The sequence below is a fragment of the Macaca fascicularis genome, chromosome 16 (genome assembly GCF_037993035.2).
Source record: "Macaca fascicularis isolate 582-1 chromosome 16, T2T-MFA8v1.1".
NCBI lineage: Eukaryota > Metazoa > Chordata > Mammalia > Primates > Cercopithecidae > Macaca > Macaca fascicularis.
This window is the reverse complement of record NC_088390.1, coordinates 86,766,802-86,789,199: the sequence shown is the minus strand read 5'-3', so window position 1 is coordinate 86,789,199 and position 22,398 is coordinate 86,766,802. Positions and strand designations below refer to the sequence as shown.

At 50.4% G+C, this 22,398-nt stretch overlaps 1 protein-coding gene and 1 long non-coding RNA gene across 14 annotated transcripts in view; one reads left to right on the top strand and one right to left on the bottom strand.

The window, feature by feature from the left end:
- The window catches only part of RNF213 (ring finger protein 213), a 133,555-nt gene that overhangs the window by 28,749 nt on the left and 82,408 nt on the right, over positions 1 to 22,398 (bottom strand). For 11 of the 13 annotated variants that reach the window (XR_012426302.1, XM_045375697.3, XM_074020803.1 and 8 more), the window contains 14 exons: positions 18,240 to 21,851; positions 16,617 to 16,753; positions 16,130 to 16,225; positions 14,392 to 14,510; positions 13,163 to 13,282; positions 12,572 to 12,717; positions 12,069 to 12,216; positions 11,662 to 11,797; positions 8,240 to 8,431; positions 6,593 to 6,738; positions 4,965 to 5,119; positions 3,538 to 3,750; positions 3,064 to 3,245; positions 2,292 to 2,412 (listed from right to left, as the gene is read on the bottom strand). Coding sequence is in view for 11 of the 13 variants with exons in the window: in XM_045375697.3 (XP_045231632.2) it covers positions 2,292 to 2,412; positions 3,064 to 3,245; positions 3,538 to 3,750; positions 4,965 to 5,119; positions 6,593 to 6,738; positions 8,240 to 8,431; positions 11,662 to 11,797; positions 12,069 to 12,216; positions 12,572 to 12,717; positions 13,163 to 13,282; positions 14,392 to 14,510; positions 16,130 to 16,225; positions 16,617 to 16,753; positions 18,240 to 21,851 (5,523 nt within the window). In the remaining 2 variants the exon portion in view is untranslated. Of the gene's footprint in view, positions 1 to 1,893; positions 2,069 to 2,291; positions 2,413 to 3,063; positions 3,246 to 3,537; positions 3,751 to 4,964; positions 5,120 to 6,498; positions 6,739 to 8,239; positions 8,432 to 11,661; positions 11,798 to 12,068; positions 12,217 to 12,571; positions 12,718 to 13,162; positions 13,283 to 14,391; positions 14,511 to 16,129; positions 16,226 to 16,616; positions 16,754 to 18,239; positions 21,852 to 22,398 lie in introns of those variants that run through there. The other 2 variants (XM_074020804.1, XR_012426303.1) reach the window with 2 other exon arrangements.
- Positions 6,231 to 9,471, top strand: LOC135967852 (uncharacterized). The gene is made up of 2 exons (XR_010582159.2): positions 6,231 to 7,324; positions 8,218 to 9,471. It is a non-coding gene; the product is annotated as an uncharacterized lncRNA (long non-coding RNA).

Here is a 22,398-nt window from a genome sequence, read left to right as displayed (position 1 = left end):
TCTTAATATTATGTCTACCTTGGGCATTGTGAGCTCAAGGAGAGTACCTTTCTGTTCCAAGTTTGACAACGGTCTTTCTTTCTAAATAATTTTATCAAATGCTTTCTCTCTACATTTTGAAATGATCATTTAGAGTTTATCTTTTAATTTATACAACTGATAACATTTACAGATTTTTTTCTTTATTTCGAGCCATCCTTGAATTCCTGGGATAAATCTTACTTGGAAGTGATGTGTGTATTTTCAATATCCTAATAACTTTGTCAGTCAACAACCCAATTCAAAAATGGGCAAAGGACTTGAATGGACATTTCTCCAGAGAAGACAGCAAATGCCCAACAAGCATATGAAGGATGCTCACCATAACTAGTCATTAGGGAAATGCAAATAAAAACCACAATGAGTTATCACTGTGGCCATCATGAAAAAATCAGATAGTAACAGGTGTTGGCCATGATGTGGAGAAATTCAGACCCTGGTGCATGGCTGGTGGGGATGTAAGATGCTGCAGTCACTGTGGAAAATAATATAGTGCTTCTTCATAAAGTTAAACATAGAGTTATCAAATGATCCAGGAATTCCTCTTCAAGGTATATGTCCAAAAGAACTAAAAGCCAGGCATGCCTGCAGTCCCACCCATGCCATCCTGCAGCAGTTCCATCAACAACTTCCTGCCCAGCTGAGGGAGCCAGCCTCACGGTGAAGGGCAGGGCTTTCCCCCAAGCCTCTTGTTTCAAATGGTCCCAAGGGGCTGCCCTTCAGCTGGGGCTGGGGAGGGATACAAGTCAGGCTTCCAGCATGAAAACTAACGAGGTAAGGTCTTTGGCTGTGGTTACTTGCACAGAGATCTGACTGGAAGGAAATAAACCAGAAACCCAGTAAGTTTCTGAGGCCATTTTATCACCAAAAAAACCTCCCCATGGTCCTAACCACCTAAATCCTGTAAGCGTGTGGGCAGGCAGGGGTCAGCTCCTTTACCTTCGGGTTTATGGGCACCTGGCCCTTAGGACCCACGCTGGACCTGGCTGAAAGCTCTGTGCATCTCCCAGAGGTCCGGGACGTGATGAGGAGACTTGGAGAGGCTGCATGCTGTGTGGGTGTGGGGAAAGGGCGGCATGGGGGCCACCGGCTGTGTCCTATGACCCTCTCTCCACCTTTTCCTTTATCAAAGGAACTCCCAAGTTCCACCTGGCACATGACCACGCCACGAAAAACAACTCAGCTTCTTACAGCTCGGTAAGGCCGAGTGCCCAAGTTGAGGATCATGAGACATGAGCTGGCGTGGTGTGTGCGTGTCCGGGGTTGGGCTCTTAAGGAAAACGGCCTGTCCACCTCCCCTGCTTTTTGTCCCACAGGCTGTGACGCCAGGCCACAGGGTGGAAGCTGAACATTAGGGACACCAAAGGGACAAGACAGAAGGAGCTTGGGCACCTGACTCTGTGCCAGTCTCCAGGAGCTGGTACCTTAGCCTTGGGCTGCTCACACCTGTCCTGGGTGGGAAATCAGCTGATACTGTGTCTCAGTCGCTGATGTTCTGATAGGTCAGAGTTGACACATCCAGCATCTGTGCTGGCCTCCTTTTAGTAAACCTTCCTGTGCTCCAAACGTTGGACAGCCAGCGCTGCCTCTTCCAGACCCCCTGCAGTGAGGGCTCTGGATGCGCTCATGTGAAGGTCAGGGGTGCGGGTGAGGCAGAGGCAGAGGCAGAGGCCGTGTTTGGCTGAATGGCTGTTGGTGCTGGACACCAGTGCATGGCCACAGAGGTGCATCACTGGAGGGTCACAGGCTTTTTTCTGCAGGAGACCACCCCACATTAGTAGCTTTATGAAGGGCATGGTGGTTTCCCGTTCCTTGGTTCTGTTGACAGCACTGTTTTGAAGACCCCAACCCCAGTGGCATTCTCTGACATCCTTGTCTCCATGACTGTGACAATGGTAACAGCTCCCACAGGCGGCCGGGTAGTGGTCTGTTCTGGGATCACTCCGAAGGCCAGGTTATCCCTCCCAAAGGTTTCACAAGCATGTTCCCTGTGTCAGCCCCTTTCTGCACACAGTTCCTGGAATCGCTTCTAAATGACACACTCTGACTTAGCAATCAGCAGAGGGTAAATAATTAAACAATTAAACATGGAAAATGTAATGGCTTAGTGATGAAATCGCCTTCCTTTGCACATCTGGACAAAATGGTCAGAGCCAAAGAGCGTCTCCCGGCTGCGGGTCAGTGTCAGCGCTGTTCTTCCTTCTGGAAAAGGGTGGATCCGTGCGTGTGCTGAGGCCAGCCGAGGTACTCACCTTGTCTAGTAAGAAGACGTGCTCGGTCACCAGCCTGCATAACTCGGGGACCCGGCTCTCGGTTCCTAGGAGCACATGCTCCACAAAGAGTGCGGTGGAGAAAATCCGACTCCATTGGGCTCTGTCAAAAGAGTGCGTCACTCACTCAGCTCCCACCAAGGAACCCAAAAGTAAAACGAGGAGTGAGACGGGAAAGGAGATGAGGACCCAGGGTCCAGGCCCGGCGGCTAGGATTACAAGCAAGCCCTGTGTGACACACTTCCTGGCCCGCCCCCAGCTCACGCCCTCAGACGCTCAGCTGGGACTCGGTGTCCCACTCGATGCCTCTGCACGGGGTACTGCCACAACCTGCTCACTGCACGGTCCTGCGCCTGCCAAGTCCCACCTCGCCTTGACAGCCCCTCACAGGAACTGTCTCCTTAGGGAAGTGGACTCTGGCCCTGAGGGCCTGTCCTGCTCCGTGCGCCTCCCTGCGCTGGGTGTCCTTTCTATCACAGCATTCCTCACACGGTGTCACAGTATTCCACTTGTCTTTCTACGGCCTCAGTACACAGTGAGCTCCCTGAATGCGCAGCTGCCTCTCGTGTCTCCAGCACCCTAATGGGATGCCTGGCACTCGCTAAGGGTTCGGCAAACGTGAAGTGAGTGAGGACAGAGCCCCTCCCACGGCTGGAGCACCTGTCAGTCTTTCTCATGGACATGCCTGGCACTTGGCAGGCTCCTGGTGAGCACGTGCCAGATGAAGCAGTGTGTGAGGGCTCCTGGGTCTCACCTGACTTCCCTGATGACAGCCTGGGCCAGGCTCCCACTGCCTTGCATGTGCCCGTCGGAACAGATGAGCTCCAGTGGCACAGAAAGATTCTTCACCAACTGTAGCCACGCCTGGGGACTGGGCTTCAGGGTGTCTCTCGTCAGCGTCTCCGTGCAGGCCATCGCGGCAAACGCGTCCAGGGTCTGGGGAGACAGACGGCAGGGCGTGGCTGAGCGTTGCCCTTCCCACCAGCCCACCAGAGGCCCTGGCTGTTAGCTGCGTGTATACTTGTGTCCCAGGCTTGCATACGAATCTTTCGTTGTCTAGGATGTGGGAAGCATCAGCAAGATGTGTTCTTAACATCTCTGAATTAAGCTGAGGTACGTGCCTTGTGAAGAAATCTCCCACTAGGAACACAGCCCCCAAAGCTCTCCATTCCGAGGGGAGTTGGAAGCACCCCGCGGCTTGCTCAGGGCAGGCGGAGGAGGGCCATACCATCTCACATCCAGCCAGCTCATGGTTCCGAGGGGCTTCTGTCAGGCTGTGGAGAACCTGAGGGTAGATGGTCAGGATCCTGGAGAAGTTCTGCAGCCGGCTTCTGAAACGCTGGTAGGCAAGGTGCACCCACGGTAAGGAAACCTCTTCCTCCGGCGCTTCTGACGCCGCTTTCAGTTCCCTAATGCAGGACCACAGAGCCATCTGCAGAAACTGGGATTCAAAAAACTTTTAGAATCTATTTTTAAATTACAAAAATGGTACGTTTTCCCCATGGAAAATCAGAACTATTGGAAAACTATAAAAGAGGATATTAGAAACCATGCATGCTATTCTGTCTCGTTTGCTTCTGTCCAATTTTCTATCTGCCTCTCCTCCCACGTTAAGGTCACTGTGTCTTCTGAGCTTTTTGCCACTGAACATGACATCATGACTTCCTCTATGACTGAGTATACTTGTATACTTGAAAAACATGGTTTTAACAGCAGCTCAATAACCCATCCTATGGCCATACTTTAATTTGCCCATCCTGTATTTCTGGACAATTAAATTATTTTTAGAAGCAAAGCTGAAAAGGACATCCCTGTAACCAAATACTTGTCCACGTCTCCAGGAGTTTCCTCAGGACAGAGTCAGCAGTTCAGATCAGATGAGGTTCTCAACTGCTCTGTCAGGCAGCCCTGCAGGGCGCCCGCTGTGCACACCACTGTCAGCCGTGTGGCCTGGCCCTTTCTTTGCAGCACTGGCCAGCAGCTGTCCTTTTTTAAAAACAGCTTTGCAAAATGAATACATAAACATGATATCTAAAAACTGTTGTGTTGATTTGCTATTATTAGTAAGGCTAAGCAGTTTTTCAAATGTTTCCTGGATGTTGATATGCTTAATGATATGATTATAAAATTGCTGTTTTATAACGTTTACCCATTTTTTAAAACTTAGGGTATTTTCTTATTGATTCCTAAGAATATTAACCTGTAGTCATATTGGCTGTAAGGATGTTCTTCAATTGTCACTTTCCTTTTTTATGTACTGAAGTTTAAAATTTTTAGGTAGTCAAAAGTATGACTTTCTATTGAATTTCACTTATTTGTTCTTACCCTGTAGAGTTAATTACATATTTACCTTAATTTTTTCAAGAGAAATTTAACATTTAAAAAGAAGACATGTCAGGGAAATTGGAGGTCTTCTCGTGTTCCCGGAGAGCTCTGTCTTTTAGGAGCCCCTGGGTGGTGGGCTGAGGGTGCAGCACTGAACATTGAGAGGAGACTGGACGGCCCCTTCACCCACCAGCGCCCTTTGCAGACCATGTTCTGTTCCCAGACTTCACAGCACCAGCTCCAGGCAGCTAAAGAAACGTCCTGTGTCTGCATCCAGTCCCCATCGTGCAAGCTCTACACCTGACCCTTAGCCAGTATCTAAACATCTACCTCTAACTCCTCCTCCGTTGCCACACGCATGGTCAAGAGAATGAAGTCCTTCGAGTAACACCGAAGAAGTTCCTGCTGCGGCTCTCCATGGAGCTGGGCGAGAAACCTGCCCAGAGGAGTCTGCTGAAAGATGTCCACGAACTTCTTTGGCAGTCCTGCAGAGAGGAAACCAAGGAGTGGCCTGGAGTGCGTCTAAGTCATGACACTCCTCTGCCTCCAGGTTGCTCTGGAGTGAAGGGGAATAGGGGACGCCTTGTCAAATGGGAGCTCATAGACAAAGGGGCACCAACTGCCTGATTTTGTAGGGAACTGAAGGAATAGTCACTGTCTAGACATTTAGGATATTTTTCTTTTTCTTTTTTTTTTGGAGATGGAGTCTCACTCTGTTGCCCAGGCTGGAGTGCAGTAGGTAGCATGATCTCGGCTCACTGCAACCTCCGCCTTCTAGGTTCAAGTGATTCTCCTGCTTCAGCCTACCAAGTAGCTGGGATTACAGGCGCGCACCACCACACTCAGCTAAATGTTTGTATTTTTAGTAGAGGCAGTGTTTCGCCATATTGGTCAGGCTGGTCTCGAACTCCTGACCTTGGGTGATCCGCCAGCCTTGGCCTCCCAAAGTATTGTGAACCACTGCGTCTGGCCTAGGATATTTTTCCATTGGAATAAAATAAAAGAAGGTGGAAGCCATGTCAAATTTAAGTCAGAAACAGCCAAAGAGAAAAACCTGAGAATGTTGCCTGAATGTATGTTGCATGGCTATAGATCACAGCATGTTTCAGGAACCCCCAGGTCCAAGTAAATCAGGAATGAGTGGGCTGCTCTTCAGGGGCTGGGGTCACAGACCATGCAAGATGGAAAGATCTGGCTTCTAGTGGGCGGGGTGCGGCCCCTAATTCGCATGCTGTCATAGAAAAGCAGGGTCAGTGGGGTATTGTCCTGAGAAAAGAATATGCTCATGAGGAGAGACTGCTTTGAGTTTGTTCAGAAAAAGTGGCAGAATGGTAACCTAGAAAAAAGGCCACCTTGAGTCTTCCGAGTGGTCAATAAGTAAACATGGAAGAGATTACTGCATGTATGAAAGACGGCGTTTGCAAAAGTGTTGCGTTGTCCTTGGTTTTTCTGGACTATGGCAAACCCTCTGGCATCTGGCAGCAGAGTCCAGCACTGTGTCTGGGCTGTGACTCCTGATGGGGCAACTGGGAGTAGGGGATACTCCAGGCGCTCGTGCCTTCTGAGAACGCCTGCCCTGGGGGCATCTCCTGAGTCCAGTGCCCCAGTCTGAGAAGGCCCAGAATGGGAGTGACCAGCTGGTAGAGGTGACAGTCCTCCTGTTGCGAGAACATACCCCATTTCACCAAATACCTGGCCATCACGGCACTAAAAACCATTTCACAGGCTCCCGCTGCCATAGGACCGAAAGGTTCTGGTCCTGCCAGGGCCTCTCACTCCTTCAACAGAAACTTTAAAATGACACAGTGACATAAATTGGATGCTACTGTACAAACGTGTGAAAACTAAAATCTCCAAAATTCACCTTGCGATGGTAGCCACGCATCTGCTTTTCACTGTCAGGCAGTCCCTTTGTGATTCACCTGTGCTGAATCTGACCTGTCTTGAGGTAGCCTCACCTTCTGCGTCTGTGATGTACTGAGCCTGGACCCACAGCTCCTCCAGATAGTCCTTGATTCTCCAGCTGAAAGGTACGTTGTTGGAAGCGTTCTCGGAAAGGTTCATGTCGTTCTGCACCATGATGTAGGCCATCTCACCTTTATGTCTGCAGTAAGGCGAGTGACGTTCCAAAGAGGGTTTGTGAGACGTCACTCAAAACACAAGACAAGACCCGCCACTGATGCCAGCTCCTCTCAGGCCTCAAAAACAAGGGGGCCAACAGGCCAGGCCGACAGCGCTGATTTCACAGCCCGGGGTGTCTATTAGGACAGATCTAGGGAACTAGCTTATGCAATCTTTGTTTTACAGGCAAAACAAAAACAAACCAAGGCTGGCAGGGGTCAAGTGTGTTGCCCAAAATCTCCAGCAGAACCAAGTCTGGTTCCTGAGCCTGTCTGTCTTTGATAACTTGTAACACAGAGCACAACTTGTTAGACAGTCTTTGTTTCATGAACACAGCAGCGCCTTGTCTTTTAAATAAGTGTTTCCACTGGAATTCAAATTCCATTCTTTTTCTCTTTCTCTCTTTTCTTTCTCTCTCCCTCCTTCTCCCTTTTTTTTTTTTTTTTGAGATAGGGTCTCACTCTGTCACCCAGGCTGGAGTGCAGTGAGCGGTGTGATCATATCTCACCTCAAACTCCTGGGCTCAAGCAATCCTCCCGCCTCAGCTTCTACAGTAGCTAGGACTACAGGTGCGCACCACATTATGCCTAATTTTTAAATTTTTTGTAGTGACGGGGTCTCACTATGTTGCCCAAGCTGGTCTTGAACCCCTGGGCTCAAGCAACTTTCCTGCCTCAGCCTACTAAATTGCTGGGGTTATAGGCATGAGTCACTGAGCCTGGGCACGTTTATTTCTATATTCTTTATTAATCTATATCCAGAATTGAAGCCCCTGAAAGCTGAAGTGGAAGCTGTTGGGAGCTGAGCCTCGGCCCCACAGCATCAGACCTGGGGAGGGGGGTGGGGGCTGTGCAGGTCCACCAGGGAATGAGGGACGGGGGAGGGAGCACAGATCACAGGGGGAAGCAGCACAGATCGCGGGGCTGTTCTAAGCGCAGCTTCTCCATGCCATACCACACTGGGTCTGGCTAGAACCAGTGCTCTGAAAGCAGGGAAATGAGGAGGGTGGAGATAAAAATGTCTTGGAGCTTCATAAAGTTCCTATTCTTTTTTTTTGAGACAGAGTCTTGCTCTGTCACCAGGCTGGAGTGCAGTCGTGCAATCTCAGCTCACTGCAACCTCCGCCTCCCAGGTTCAAGTGATTCTCCTGCCTCAGCCTCTCAAATAGCTGGGACTACAGGCACGCACCACCACGCCCAGCTAATTTTTGTATTTTTAGTAGAGACCGGGTTTCACCATGTTGGCCAGGATGGTCTCGATCTCTTGACCTTGTGATCCACCTGCCTCGGCCTCCCAAAGTGCTGGGATTACAGGCGTGGGCCACCGTGCCCGGCCAAACTTCCTATTGTTACTGCAGAAAGCGCCCACATCAACGTTGCTCTGAAGTTGAGGGCTGCGTTTCACCCAGCACTTGGGAGAGCATATTAGGGTCCTGCTGTGTTCTGATAGTTTCTCTCCCCAGGGAAAGAAAGCCTTCCACTCACCTTGCATTATTCATCACAAGAGGAATGTTCAGAAGCTTCATGTCACTGAAAATAAACATCCAAAGGTCTCTTGCCCAGGGCGGAGTATCTGGCCTAGTCAGTAGCTCAAGGTTGCCGTCTCTGTCGATGAACGATATCATGCTCGCCAGCAGAGGGGTGACAGCACCTTGGACCCGCTTCCAGAGGGTGTGCCTGCAGCACAGGAGACAGACTGGCCACCACGGCTCAGAGGAACCACAATGGCGGTCGGCCACCTTTTGACATTGTGTTCCTTCTTGAGCATGAACAAAACAACTAGTCTACTAATTACCACACTACAGCGATGGCAGGAACTTGACATTTTCATCATTTTTAAGTCCTAGAAAACAGACTCATAAAAATATCTAAGATGAGAGGCAGAACTGGAATGGAACTTAATTCTACATCTAATCAACTGTCATTAGGTGACTGGAAGGGTGAAGTAGTGTTTGATTTTTATTTTTAAAACATACATGTGAGACAGGGTCTCACTCTGTCACCCAGACTGCAGTGCAGTGGCACAATCATAGATCGTTGTAACCTTGAATACCGGGGCTTAAACGATCCTCCCACCTCAGCCGTGCAAGTAGACAGGGCCACCACGCCCAGGGACACCACCTCCAGCTAATTTTTAATTTTATTTTTTTGTTGGGATGGGGTCTCACTATGTTGCCCTGGCTGGCTGGTCTGAAACTCCTGGCCCAAGTAATCCTCCCATCTCAGCCTTCCAAAGTATTGGGATTATAGGTGTGAGCCACCGCACCTATCTGCTTTATTTTTTGCAAAGCTGCATAATTTTTGTATGTAACTATTTTTCAGAACAAGTCATCGAGGTTCTCTAAATAAATAAAATTATGACAATCCATTTGGAAAAAATAAATATTTTACAAATCTGATGTGGATAGACTATAATACAGATGAAGAGACCAAAATAAATTTGTCCCAGATCAAACTAAACAAGAAGGCACATGTTTATCTGGTATTAAGTATTTGTTCCTGTTGATATTTTTGTACACTAGATCTGGGTGTCTGATAGACAGACAGGTGGATGGATAGATGGGCTGATGGACTGATGGGTGGATGGACAGGCAGGCGGATGGATGGATGAATGCACAGACAGGCAGACAGATAATTGGTTAACTACAAGACATTTTGTTGTTATATATATTTTGTTGTATATATTTACATGTAACAATAAAAACTCTATTTCAAAATTCTTGTGTAAAGGATAAGAATTAAAAGGTGACCGGGCGTGGTGGCTCACATCTAATCCCACCACGCTGGGAGACTAAGGTGGGCGGATCACCTGAGGTCAAGAGTTCGAGACCAGCCTGGCCAACATGGTGAAATCCCACCTCTACTAAAAACACAGAAACTACAGGCATGGTGGCAGGTGCCTGTAATCCCAGCTACTCAGGAGGCTGAGGCAGCAGAATCACTTGAACCCGGGAGGCAGAAGTTGCAGTGAGCCAAGATCGTGACACTGCACTCCAGCCTGAGGGACAAGAGTGAGACTCCATCTCAAAAAAACAAAAGACAAACAAAAACCACAAGGTAATTAATGTTGGGGGAAAATCAAAGCCTCTCTTTTGAAGAGAATAAAAAGAAATACTTATATTTTTAAAATATATAGTACACAGGATCCTGGCAAGAATTTTAAAATGTCTACTGGGAAAACAAAGCATCCCAGTGACCAGAAGGAGAAAAGAGCCAACTGGGAAAAGTCGCAGAACACAAAAGGCAGAAGGAAAACCCAAGCGCTGGGAGAGGCGGGAGCAGCTGAGCCTGGTTCCTGTATCTGGAGTTGCTGAGCCTGATTCTGCTGTATCTGGACAGGCAGGCAGCGTTCGGGACACAAAGGACTCTCAGGATTTGTGCTGTTTAATCCGAAGAGGACAAATGACTCCAGTCCCCCAGAACACAGGGGAGGTGAACTGAGGTAGTCAGGGCGCTGCTGGCCCTGGGGCAGGTGAGCTGAGGGTGCGGGTCTGGCCACCACTCAGCGGCTACGCAGGCCTCACGGTGACCACGGAATGTGACGAAGCCAGACCTAGTGCTGCATGAACAGCGAGCGGGGAAGAGCAGACTGAGGAGGTTCAGTGACTCAGGGCTGGTCCCGGGAAGTGGAGTCAGGGATTAAAAGCATCAACAGGCTGGGCGCTGTGGCTCACGCCTGTCATCCCAGCACTTTGGGAGGCTGAGGCAAGCGGATCACCTGGGGTCAGGAGTTTGAGACTAGCCTGGCCAACATGGTGAAATCGCGCCTCTACTAAATATACCAAAATTAGCTGGGTGTGGTGGTGGGTGCCGGTAGTCTCAGCTACTCAGGAGGCTGAGGCAGGAGAATCGCCTGAAACCCAGGAGATGGAAGTTGCAATGAGTTGAGATCACATCACTGCACTCCAGCCTGGGTGACAGAGTGAGACTCTGTCTCAAAAAAAAAAAAAAAAAAAAGCATCAATAGAGTACACAAGGAGGAACCGAGGGAAATGAAAATATTTCTGTCTCCTAAAATCCCTTCAGAAGGCGTGACAAGGAAAGAAACGAAGGATAACTAGAGAAAAAGTAGAATCAGAAAATCTCTGGTCATAAGGAAGGTGTACATAAGCCCCCATTCCCATTCACCCCACTTCTTCCTCCCTAAGCCCGCATTCCCGTTCACCCTGCTGCTTCCTCACGTTCCCTCCTGCAGATCACACCTGGCCGTAGGCCCAAAGCGAACCCATCACTGGCGCAGAAGCTTGAATCTGGAAGGGACTCATGGAGGAGGTCCGCTGTCTTTTAGAGATGAGAAAGCTGGGCCCAGATAACAAAGTCACTGGTTTCTTAGGCTGTCAGGCAGGAGGTCTGAGAGTCTGTCTTAGAGGCCCTCCGTCTGGGGCCCAGAGCACCCCTCCTTCCTCCACAACACACGGCCACATCCAGGATAATCAAGGTTCATCCCATGGGTGACAGAAAAATAACCATGGCAGTGAATGGTGCTGCTGGGTCCTGGTTTTGCTGTTACCATTCTTCAAACAGCAGGACTGGGGAAATACCGCCTGTCCCCTGCCTGCTCTGCACATCATTTCAACTTCATAACTGAAAACAGTAGCCTTTCTATGGTTAACAACATAAACGTTAGTAAATGTTCTACTCTAAGAACAGATATGCTTCTTAAAAGTTTTTAGTATGCAAAACTGTAAACACAGAAAAGTAGAGGAAGAGTCCAGCACCGGCCATTTGGCCACTGTCCAGACCTACTGTGTGCTTCTTGGGGAAAAAAATTACAGCTTTGAATGGCTGAGAAGTTTAGAAAGAAACAGCTCAGTCCCCATGGCTCGGATGGAAAGACGATGCCCGCAGGCAGGTCCCCATGCTGCCACCAGATGGGAGTCACTCCCTCCTTCCTTTAGTCACAGTACCTGAATGTGCCCGCCTCCTGGAGGGCGTCCTGGTTGCAGGCTTCTCTCGCCACCCACTCCAGAGTGTGCAACTGGCTCTCTTCTTGCGTCTTTAAAAGGACATTGAGGCGCATCTTGGATACCCGCAAGAAACAGGCTGTACAATGGCAGAGACAGACGTTCAGCATGGCCGTGGCTGGGCTGTTGGCTCTGGAGTGCTTCTGACCCACCCGCCCCAGGAAGGGAAGTCCTTTGGCCAGGCCAATTCTAGAGCAAAATCTGAGAGATGCTCTTAGATTCCCACTGTGTCACTGCTTCTGCTGAGCCATGGAAACCTGAGAGGGTCCCCAACACGCAGTGAAATGATGCCCACTCCTCAGGAAGAGCCCACGTGGGGGCAGGGGCAAGAGGGGTGGGGAGGCTCATACCGTGGCACGTGCTGTCCTCGTTTAAGAGGTCCAGGAGGAGCACCACCCTCCGCATATTGCGCGTGCAGCTCTCGTTCTGGTCTCTGAGCATGCCCACGGCGCTCTGCACACAGCTCCTCAGCAGCCTGGTGGTGTCCAGGATCGACACCTATTGGTGGAGACGGTTAGGTTGCCCGTTTCTACCACTTACACGGTGGGTAAAAGCCAAACCACCCATATGCGATGAGGGTCTCGATGCAGCAAACAGCACAGGGCGGCGGTCCTCATGGACAAAGAAGGACGCCAACCCCCATCCCCCACCAAACTGCCGGTGCAGATGCCCTTGACCCCCAGTAACCCCCAGTAACCAGCAACAAGACCGTCGCTGTGTGAGGAAAGTGGGGCGCCATCCTCACGCCCGCACAGCAGTGGCGGCTCTTCTAGCTCCCAGTGCAAAAGCATAAAGAGGCAGCTCGGAAGCGTCACCAGCAGCACAAGGGGAGGTCCCAAGAACCAGAACTTACGTCACTGCCTCCGAGTTCAGAGGTTTCCTTTCCCACCTTCTCAGAACCTTCTGTTTCCATGGCCTCCTCTGCCACCTCCCCTGACGTGCTGGCCTCCGTTTCCATCGCCTCCTCACGGCCGTCTTCTGCCCGGTGTTCCAAGCCCACTGCAGTCAAAGCAAACGTGATTGCGTTACTGCTCAGAAAGTGGCATGGGGACTGGCAGTGGCGCCATCTGGGAGTCTGTGTGCTTAGGCTCCAGGTGCAGGCTTCCCTGGCCCCCGCTCTGGTGATGGGTCCGCAGATGAGAAATCACGGTCATGAAGATCAACCCCCAAGGCAGCCCCTTCCAGCCTGGGCTCTGGCGTGTTCTAGGCGTTCACTTCCATGACTGGCCTGATCACAGAGCTCTACCTCAGCCTGTGGTAAGCGCACCTGCTCGGCCCTATGGTGCGATGATGAGCTACCAGTCAGTTCTGCACATGTCCCCGAGCTCCTGCTGAGGGACGACACATGGTGGCCCTGCTCCTAGTGCCATGTGCATGTCATGCTCCACACCTACCATCTGCCCTTCCACCACCCACTCCCCAGAGGCTCCGCCTCATGACTCACACTCAGGCAAGTCTCCGGGCACGAACAGCTGGCTGATGGTGACACTCTGCAGCCTGGTCATATCTGAAACCATGAGGGTGGATCTCCGGAGGTCATCGATGTGGACAGACTGCCACAGCCCTGTGAAGAGTGAAGCCACCCACAACCGTCTCGTGTCTTTCCCGGCTGCTGCTCAGCCCTAAGCAGGAACACTGCACACCCTGGCTTGTCGTTACCTTGCTGCAAAATGAATGACTGGCACCCTGAAGCCAAAACCCTGGAATGGGCCTGCACAGAAACCCCCGACCCTATACTACACAAGACCCGATGCTACGCACATCAACAACTTCAACATAAACAGCAACGGTAAGACCTGCAATGGCAGGTGTGGGAAGCACGCGTGGATAAGGCCTGTGGTTCTTTCACCCGTGCATTGTTGTATTTGCTGTATCACAGTTAGTGAGGGGTGGGGGACACTGGCAAGGTCTGCCTTCCATTCTCCAGGAAATGATTCGAGTAAACTTACTTTCGTGTTTCTGGAATACCAACTTTTCTATGTCATAAATAGCGGATGACCATTCCTTGGAAAAAGATCTGAAGATAGCCCGACGCCCGCCACTCTCCCTCCCCGCCAAACAGGCATATCGGTGCGTTCCTGACCGTGTACGTCGGGAGTCAGGGGTCTCTGCTCTGTGTGACCCGCATGCTAAGAGGCGAGGAGCTTGCCTACAGTCAGTCCAGGACAGGCTGCACACAGCCTCCCGTCCCAGGATTCACGTTTTCACAGTAATCAGTGGTAAGAAATCTAATTGCATCTGGAAAGAATCCTCTTGAAGTTAACAATAATATTCTAATTTCAGACTTTTACAACGCAGAACCAAATGAGAAACAGTTCCAACATTACTTAAATAAATACGCTGACTGGGCTGGGTGTGGTGCCTCACGCCGGTAATCCCGGCACTTTGGGAGGCTGAGGTGAGCGGATTTTGGGTCAACAGATCGAGACCATCTAGGCCAACATGGTGAAACTCCATCACTACTAAAAATACAAAAATTAGCCGGGCGTGGTGGTGCATGCCTGTAATCCCAGCTACTTGGGAGGCTGAGGCAGGAGAATCGCTTGAACCCGGGAGGTGGAGGTTGTAGTGGCTGGAGCCACTGCACTCCAGCCTGGCAACAGAGCAAGACTCTGTCTCAAAAAATAAATAAAAATAAATAAATAAATACATTGACTGATGTTCTGATCTCACCTCCATGGAAGCCCACATAAGCTGTTCCTCTTCCCATCCGGGACAGTTTTGTGATGAAATAGACGAAGATACGGTCCTCGTTTTCTTGTATTTTGTTGATTTCATTTATAGCAGAATACCTATTTAAAGAGAGAAAAAAGAATACCTATTTTAAAAACAAACACACACAAAAAAACAAGCACCTAAATAAAGCAAAGTTGTGCGGCTGCGGAAGGGTGTTCTCTGAGCTGTTGGTCTGGTCTCACAGCCACCCGTTCCGAGGAGTTTTACATAAACTTCAGACTCCTGTGATTGTGGTTTCTTCTCTCACAGGGAGATGAGAAATCTTCTCTTAGCAGGCTCGTTTTCTTCCCCGTTCCTGTGTCCTCTGCTTTGAAGTGGCATTCTTTTATTTTTATTTATTTATTTATTTATTTTGAGACGGAGTTTCACCCTTGTTGCCCAGGCTGGAGTGCAATGGCACGATCTCAGCTCACAGCAACCCCCGCTTCCTCAGCTCAAGCGATTCTCCTGCCTCAGCCTCCCAAGTAGCTGGGATTACAGGCATGCACCACCATGCCCGGCTAATTTTGTATTTTTTTAGTAGAGACAGGGTTTCTCCATGTTGGTCAGGCTGGTCTCGAACTCCTGACCTCAGGTGATCTGCCCGCCTCAGCCTCCCAAAGTGCTGGGATTACAGGCATGAGCCACCACGCCCGGCGTGGCATTCCTTTATTGACCAGAAACCCTATCTTGTGCTCCTCAATGGGCCTGCCCCGGTGCAACTAAGGGTGAGGCCAGCTGAACTGTCCATTCCTTCTTTTCTCTTAAGCCACGGGGGGGGTCTTGCTGTGTTGCCCAGGCTGGTCTCAAACCCCTGGCCTCAAACGATCCTCCTGCCTCTGCTTCCCAAGTAGCTGGGATTACAGGAAACAGCCCCTGTACCCAGTGGACCTTTCCATTTCAACAAAGAGTTCTGTGCGCAATGCCATTCCCTTCAGATGACCAATGGCCAAAGCCAGTTTCTTGTTGAGATCTGAGCCGCAAAATGAAATATGGCATCCAATGCTTCAAAAAGGTCCAGAAATCACTTTTACTTTAAGTGTTAAAGGCACAAAGTTAATTCTAAGAGCGTCAGACTTCCCCTACAAATACTATAAAAACATCCAATAAATAGGAATAAAAGCATTTACCTACTGTTATTTCCTTCGAACTTGAAATAAATTCAAATTGTATAATTCAAAATTAATGATGACTAAAACATGTCTACAAACACAGGCTTCAAAGGTGTCCTTTTATAGCTTGTTAATGCTCCATTATTTACACTTCTCACATTTCACTTTTTTTGTGGGGAGGACAGGCTCTCGCTCTGGCCCCCAGGCTGGACTGCAGTGGTGGGATCCCAGTTCACTGCAGCCCTGACTTCCCAGGCTCAAGTGATTCTCCCACCTCAGCCTTCTGAGCAGCTGGGACTAGAGGTGCGCTGTGGAAGGCTAATTATTTTATTTTTTTAGTAATGAGGTCTTGCTCTGTTGCCCGGGCCCATTCCGCTATTTTTGTAATGTTATTAGCCTTTTTGCTTTGTCTCTCTTCAGTTTCCCTAATCCCCACTTGGGAGAATAAGGCGGGGGAAGAATTGTTCTTATTTTTATTTCTATATTGATTACGATACTATACTGTTTTCAAGGAAGAAATTCTCTAGGACCTCCTACGTTTTGGGTTTTTTACATAGTTTCTGAAAAAAATACTAAAAACGTACTTAGCTGAGGCAATGAGTTGGGCACTATGGATTCCATCTTCAAAATCTGTCTGAATAATGAGGATTTTACATTTGGCTGTATTCATTAAACAGTTTCTGAAAGAAAAGGGAGGTTATTCAAGCGAGTTCTCTGTCTTAAAAAATGGGTAACAAAATTCCCCCAAGTGATGAGAAACATAAAGGCTACAAAGAAACAGCGACTCAGGTGGGATTTTCTTCTGTAAGAACAGATAGTCCAGGGGAGAAAACCCAATGAATGTCTCCTAACGAGGTCCGAGGACGATGCTTTCGGAGGAAGCATGTCAGGCCAGACACCGCGTTGCAGAAGATGACGCAGATGAGAGGGACACTGGGAGAAATTTAACAAGGATCCATTTCACAGTCACGTGACTGCGGCACTCATTAACCAGCGCTGGCACCACTGCCAGGCAGAAGCCACACGGCCACGGCTGGGGAGGGAGAGGGCAGGGAAGGCAGGGAACCTCACCGGACTTCTTTGAGGAATGCGATCTCCGTGTCAAACCGCTGCAGCCACAGGAGTGTGAGTTTCGAAGCCCTGCCTGTGACTTCTGATTCTAAAATTTCACAGTCATGACTTGTTAGCAGCCTGGAGAAAGTGGTGATCTACAAAGTTAGGAAATGCAAATTACTTGCCAGAATTCAAGGAAAGGTTGCAAGTCTGCTGCTGGGTTTAGACAGATCCCAGAAACTTGCTGATGTTCAGCGCAGTGCAGTTGCCACGCGACGGCACAGAATCCAAACCCAAAGGAGTTTCCCAAAACAAGGCAGCACTGGGGCCAGGAGGCCCTACAGGGCCAAAGGCTTTGGAGAGACGACCCCACCCTGCCCTGAGGGTGCCTTCTTCTCCTCCCCAGAGGCCCATGCCTCTGCCTGCTTGGTCACTACTTGAGATTCCCATGATCCCTTAGGGCTCAGCACAAATGCCATTTCCTGTTATAATCCGACTTCATGCTTTCAGATGGAGTTCGTGGTTGGTACCGCCCCTTCCCCCAGATGTCATTCTCCTGCCCCACAGGCCACTCCCCCATCACAGTGCAAGCGGAAAAGTTCCTCAAGACCTGCCTCCCAGCCTAGCCTCACCACTGAGCTCAGATTCCTACGTCCAACTGCACGATGCATCAAAACCTGTCCCCAGTGGACATCATCACTGGCCCCCCAAAACCTGCTGTCCATTCCTGGGTTATCTGTCATGATGCAGCAATGTCCACTCATCTAAGAATGAGTCCAGGGAGCCACCGTGGACCCCTCCGCCCCCCACACCCTTGCTCGGTGGTAGTGTTGGCCCTGCCAAATGGCCTCCTAAGTACCTCTCGGTTCCATCTGCTCCTCTCCTTTGTACCGTTCCAGCAGCCTCCCCACTGGCCTGTCTTTTCCACAACAGCCTTTCATCAGACTCCCTTCACCCAGCTAGGGAGACACACGTGCCTCCAGCGCCCGCTCCGTAGGGCTGAGATGTGGCTCCGCAGGGCCACTGAGGCCCTCCAGCAGTTCTCTCTGACTGCACCGCATCGCCCCATCTCAGCACTCACAGCCTGGAACCCTAAGCGCTGTCAGCGGCTCTGCCCACAGAAGGCCCTCAGCCTACAGTCCCTTCCCCGCCATTCTTCCCCATCAGCGAGGGGCCTCTCCTAGGGAACATCTCATCTGAGCTGGCATCCTGGTCTGCAGTGCTCCCTGCTGCCTCTAAGCACAGCATTTATCATATGATATTGGTGGCATCTGATCATGTACTGGTCTCTCCACACTCCCTAATGCTAACAAAGGACAAGAGCTGCAGAGTCATCTCTGCATCCCCAGTGCCCTCGGCCCGGTCCTGGAACATGGTACTTCATTTGTTGGTGTGAACATCGTGTGTGGTGCTGTTACCGGCATGGCGCACTGCACAGACCCAGGCACTCAGCACCTGGTTAACTGGACCTACATAGATACTTGGCTCTCCCCACACTTACCACGGAGGAGAGCCCAGCGTCTCAGCATCTGCCTGCAGGATCCCTAGCCACTGCCGGCGGAGGAATCTTGAATCCTGACGCTAGGGATTTAGGACTCTCGGGTGACAGAGGATAGGGTACGAGTGCAGAAAGACAATCACCTCTGTGAAGATGGCATGGCGCTCCAGGTCTGTCGTGTGCAGGTGCATCTGAAGGAAATCTGCAAAGGAGTTGTGCCTCTGTCTGTAGAAGTACTCCTGTGACAGCGACTTCCCTGGGAACGAGCCCAGCGAGGAGGCGCTCAGCCGGACCACGGCATCGGGCGTAGCGCAGTTCAGCAGGATCAGTCTGGCCTCCTCAGCCACCTTCTGGTAAAGTTCCTCCGTCAAGGCCTCTCTATGACGCTGCCTCTCTATGACCTGCAGCACCACAGAGGCGCAGGCGTCCGAGTGGTAGCCGATGAAGACGTCAGAGGGGCTGTATTTGTGCCTGTTCAGGAAATGCTCTGCTTTGACATCGATGAACTTCTCCACCCACGCACGGAGCTCCTCCACGACGCTCTTCTGCCATTTCTCCAGCACCGTGTTGATGTCCAGATAGTGCTTCTCCAGCCGGTTAATGAGGGGGATGGGAAAGTGTTTGTACACGATGTCTTTCTCTTCAATGACGATCAGGCGGAAGTTGGGGTGAACCCGACATTTGACGCGGTGGGTCCCCAGACCGAGGTCCACGTACTTCTGGCCGCCGAGGTGGACGTAGTACTGGTTGAGCGCGTCGTAGAGGCTCTCGTAGAGGTTCTGCAGGTTGAGGAGCACCACCATCTTGCCTGTTTCCATGCAGATCTTCACACGATTGATGTTTCTGCAGATCTGGGTGTACTCCTGGTCCTTGGGGAAACCAGAACCAAAAATGATCTCCGGCTGCTGGTCCTCCTTGAAGAACGTCTGCTGCAGGATCTGCAGTGCCACGTAGTTTTTGGTCAGCAAGAGTAAGTAGCGGGACTCAGCATCTTCCAGCTGTCCACCCGGGACCTTCTGAGAAGGCCCAAAGATGTTCTGTTTGATCAGCTGCAGGGGACTCACTTCCTCTGAGCACTTGGCCTCGGGCAAATTGGCCAGGAAGATGTCTAAAGCATGGATGTCATCCTTGCCACTGAAGTTCCTAAGGACAGCCTGTGCAATGTCTTGCGGGGAAGGCTTTCTATTTGAAGCCTTCGCTGCAGCAAAGACCATTTTGATGAGGCTGTAGTAGTCACGAAGCCCGAAGAATTCCTTGTCCTGGTTCTCACACACCGTTTCGTAGGCTTTGGCAAAGGACGCAAAGTACCCTTGGATTCGGTCCTGGATGAGGCTGTCTGAGGAGCAGATGCCCTTGGCACTGTCTATGAGCTCTCGCTTGTTGGGGCTGCCGCGTGACACGAAAATGCCCCGGTTCATCTTGGCAGGGTCAAGGGCCCAGTTGGAGATGCCCACAAAGCCAACCTTTTTGTGGGGGGCGGGATCGTCTTCAATGCATCCGTCTTCCAGCAGCGGGTGCAGAGTCTTCAGGGGCATTTTGGGCGAGTCTTCCGCCAGCCCCACCTCATCTAACACCACCACGGAGACATACTGCTGCAGGTCCTTCCCCTGCTGAAAGCGGGCACACTGCCGGAAGGTGCCAATGATGCCCTGTGGGGTGGAGTGCGGGCTGCACTGGAACGACACCAGGTGGACCTGCTTCAGGCTGCGGAAGAGATCTGAGTAGGCGGCCGGGCCCTGCATGGCGTCGGCCACGATGGTCTTGGCGAGGGACTTGGAGCTGCCGGGCTTCCCCACCAGGAAGAGGGGAATCTTCAGCTCGATGCAGATGACCATCATGAAGACGTTCTCCTTCAAGGCCAAGTTCTTGGCGATGGTTTTCCTCAGAGGTATGCCGTCCAGAAAAAGATCCTGTGCCCGCGTTATTTCATCCAGAAGCAGCCTGCTGTCGTCATACGGTTTCGGAAAGAACCTGGCGATGGCCTTCCGATATGAGTCTTTCTTTTCTAAAGAGGCGTGGTAACACACCCCGACGGCCAGCATCAACGACCAGAGGACGGGATCTCTCTCAAGGTGATTTTTGCTGACACTGGACTTGGAGAGAAAGGAATTCAGCTGCGCTAAGAGCATCGCACTGTGCTCGTGGAACCATCTGAAAACTTTCACACAGCGCTCCACGTCCCTGAGGCTGACAAAACCACACTCATCTTCTCTTTTCCTCATGAAACCCTGAGAGGCGCAGAGGACTTCTGTGATCACGCGAGTCTCGTTTTCATCTAGGCTGATGGAGTCAACCAGTCTCTGCACAATCTGCTGGATGTAGAGCTTTTCAGCAGCGTCACTCAGTTGTCCAAAGTCCCACACCAGAGGAATCAGGCTCGGGGGCAGAGCGTGGACTCGGTACACCAGCTGCCTCAGAGGAATGGAGCCCAGCTTGTCGGCCGTCTCCTCCGCACTCACCCTGTAGCCCAAACCAGCTGACTCCAAACGGCAGATCATCTCCTCAGAGTGCTTCCGGTACGGGTTGCAGGCGGCTATAATATGCAGGCCAGAGTCCCTAACCAGGGGCTGGCCGTCCACCGTACGATCACACAGGACTTCTTTGATACAGCTTACAGCTTCCGTGGTGTTGGCTTCATCAAAAAACAAGATGGTGTCCAACTGATGTTGATCCTTATTGGCGAAGGCCACATTTTCAGCCTCCCTGACTCTGGAGTAGATCATGTCTGCGGTTGTTCCTCCATGCACCTTGACCAGCTTTATGGTGTCAGCATCGGCACCAGCACGCCGCAGGTCGCTAAGGAATTTAATAAGCCTGGTTTTGCCACAGCCAGTTTCTCCCATGATGATAACCGGGATCCCACACCGGAACCGCATCTCAATGGCAAGGATCTTAAGCATATTGTCTGTCGTGAGCTCATACGTTTCGTCCGGGTCAATGGCCCAGCGGATCCCTAAGGTCAGGCAGAGCCTCTCAAGTTTCTCGTGTCTGGGCAGTTTATCAAAGTCGACATTGAAGGGCACCCTCTGGAGCAGCAGCCCCTGATACAGGTCCATGGTCATGACATCTCTCTTGATGACCTTCCCAGTCAAGTGATTGATGGCGTCGACACTGCCCTTGCTGTTGGGCTGCAGATAGAAGCCGATGAACGTCATGGTGGTGCGGTCGTCATTGAAGAAAACGTATGGGTGAGGCTCCGACTCCCACCTCTTCCGGAGAGAGAAGGGTGCTAGATCTTCTTCCTTAACCCCATCCATGGTGACCATGTGCTTCCCCGGGCTTTGGTCAGAGGTATGGAGTGTTGGTGTGGCAAAATCTCTTGCCATAAAGATCATGAAGGTCACCACAAAGTTCTTGAAGCCTCTCAGTGTGTCGCCAATAAAACTCGGATTGCAGAAGAGGGAGGCCTCGCAATCTCGGAGCTGATAATTCAGGAACCGAGCAAAGTTCCGAAGCTCTGACCAGGATGGGTTTATTACCCCGCAGTAAATCAGGAAATGCTGGAGGCATTCCTCCGGGGTGCCTTCGACAGAGCCTTCCTGATACTCAAACATGTCTAGGTCTTGGTTTTGATGGAATCGTCTTAAATATTGGTAAGGTCTTTGGAAAGTTTCGCTGCAAAACTCCCACTGATCCATCCCAGGCTCTGTGTCACTCCTCTGAGGACTCAGCTCCATGTCTATCACCTCTTTGGGAGGCCTGCAGGTGACTTTTGGGAAGATGTCAAGAAAACTGAACTGGGGGACACGTGTACGCTGGAAAGGAGTGACATGAATGAAATGGTTACAAGAAAACTTTCTAAGAAATGCTTTTGTGTCTTAACCCTCCACGTTATCTATATTGGATGGACCTTTATGAAAAATGCACTGAAAATATGTAGTTTTCTGTATACTCTTCTTTTACACAGAATATCTTTCGCACATTAAGTAAGGCATTGTTGTGGGAGCTGCATTCTGAGCCAGGAAATCACTTTCTAGCCCAACTTCCTAGAACTAAGTTTCTCCACTAAAGCGTACGTGTGTATGTATGGGAGTGAACATAAAACTCTCTTTTGCTAAGAAATTTTTACGACAAACATCTCCTTCCCATCTTAGCTGGCATTAGGAAAGATGACTTCTTTCAGCAGATGAATTTACTACATTCAGAGTGCAGCTGGGATTCAGACTGGGCATACAGCATGAAGCCTGAATTGAACAGACAAATTGAAGACACTGCTAATTAACAGAAGAGTACTTTTATCCCAGACATGATTAAAACATGAGTTTAAAGATGGGCTTTTCTTTACTAACACCACACTCAGCT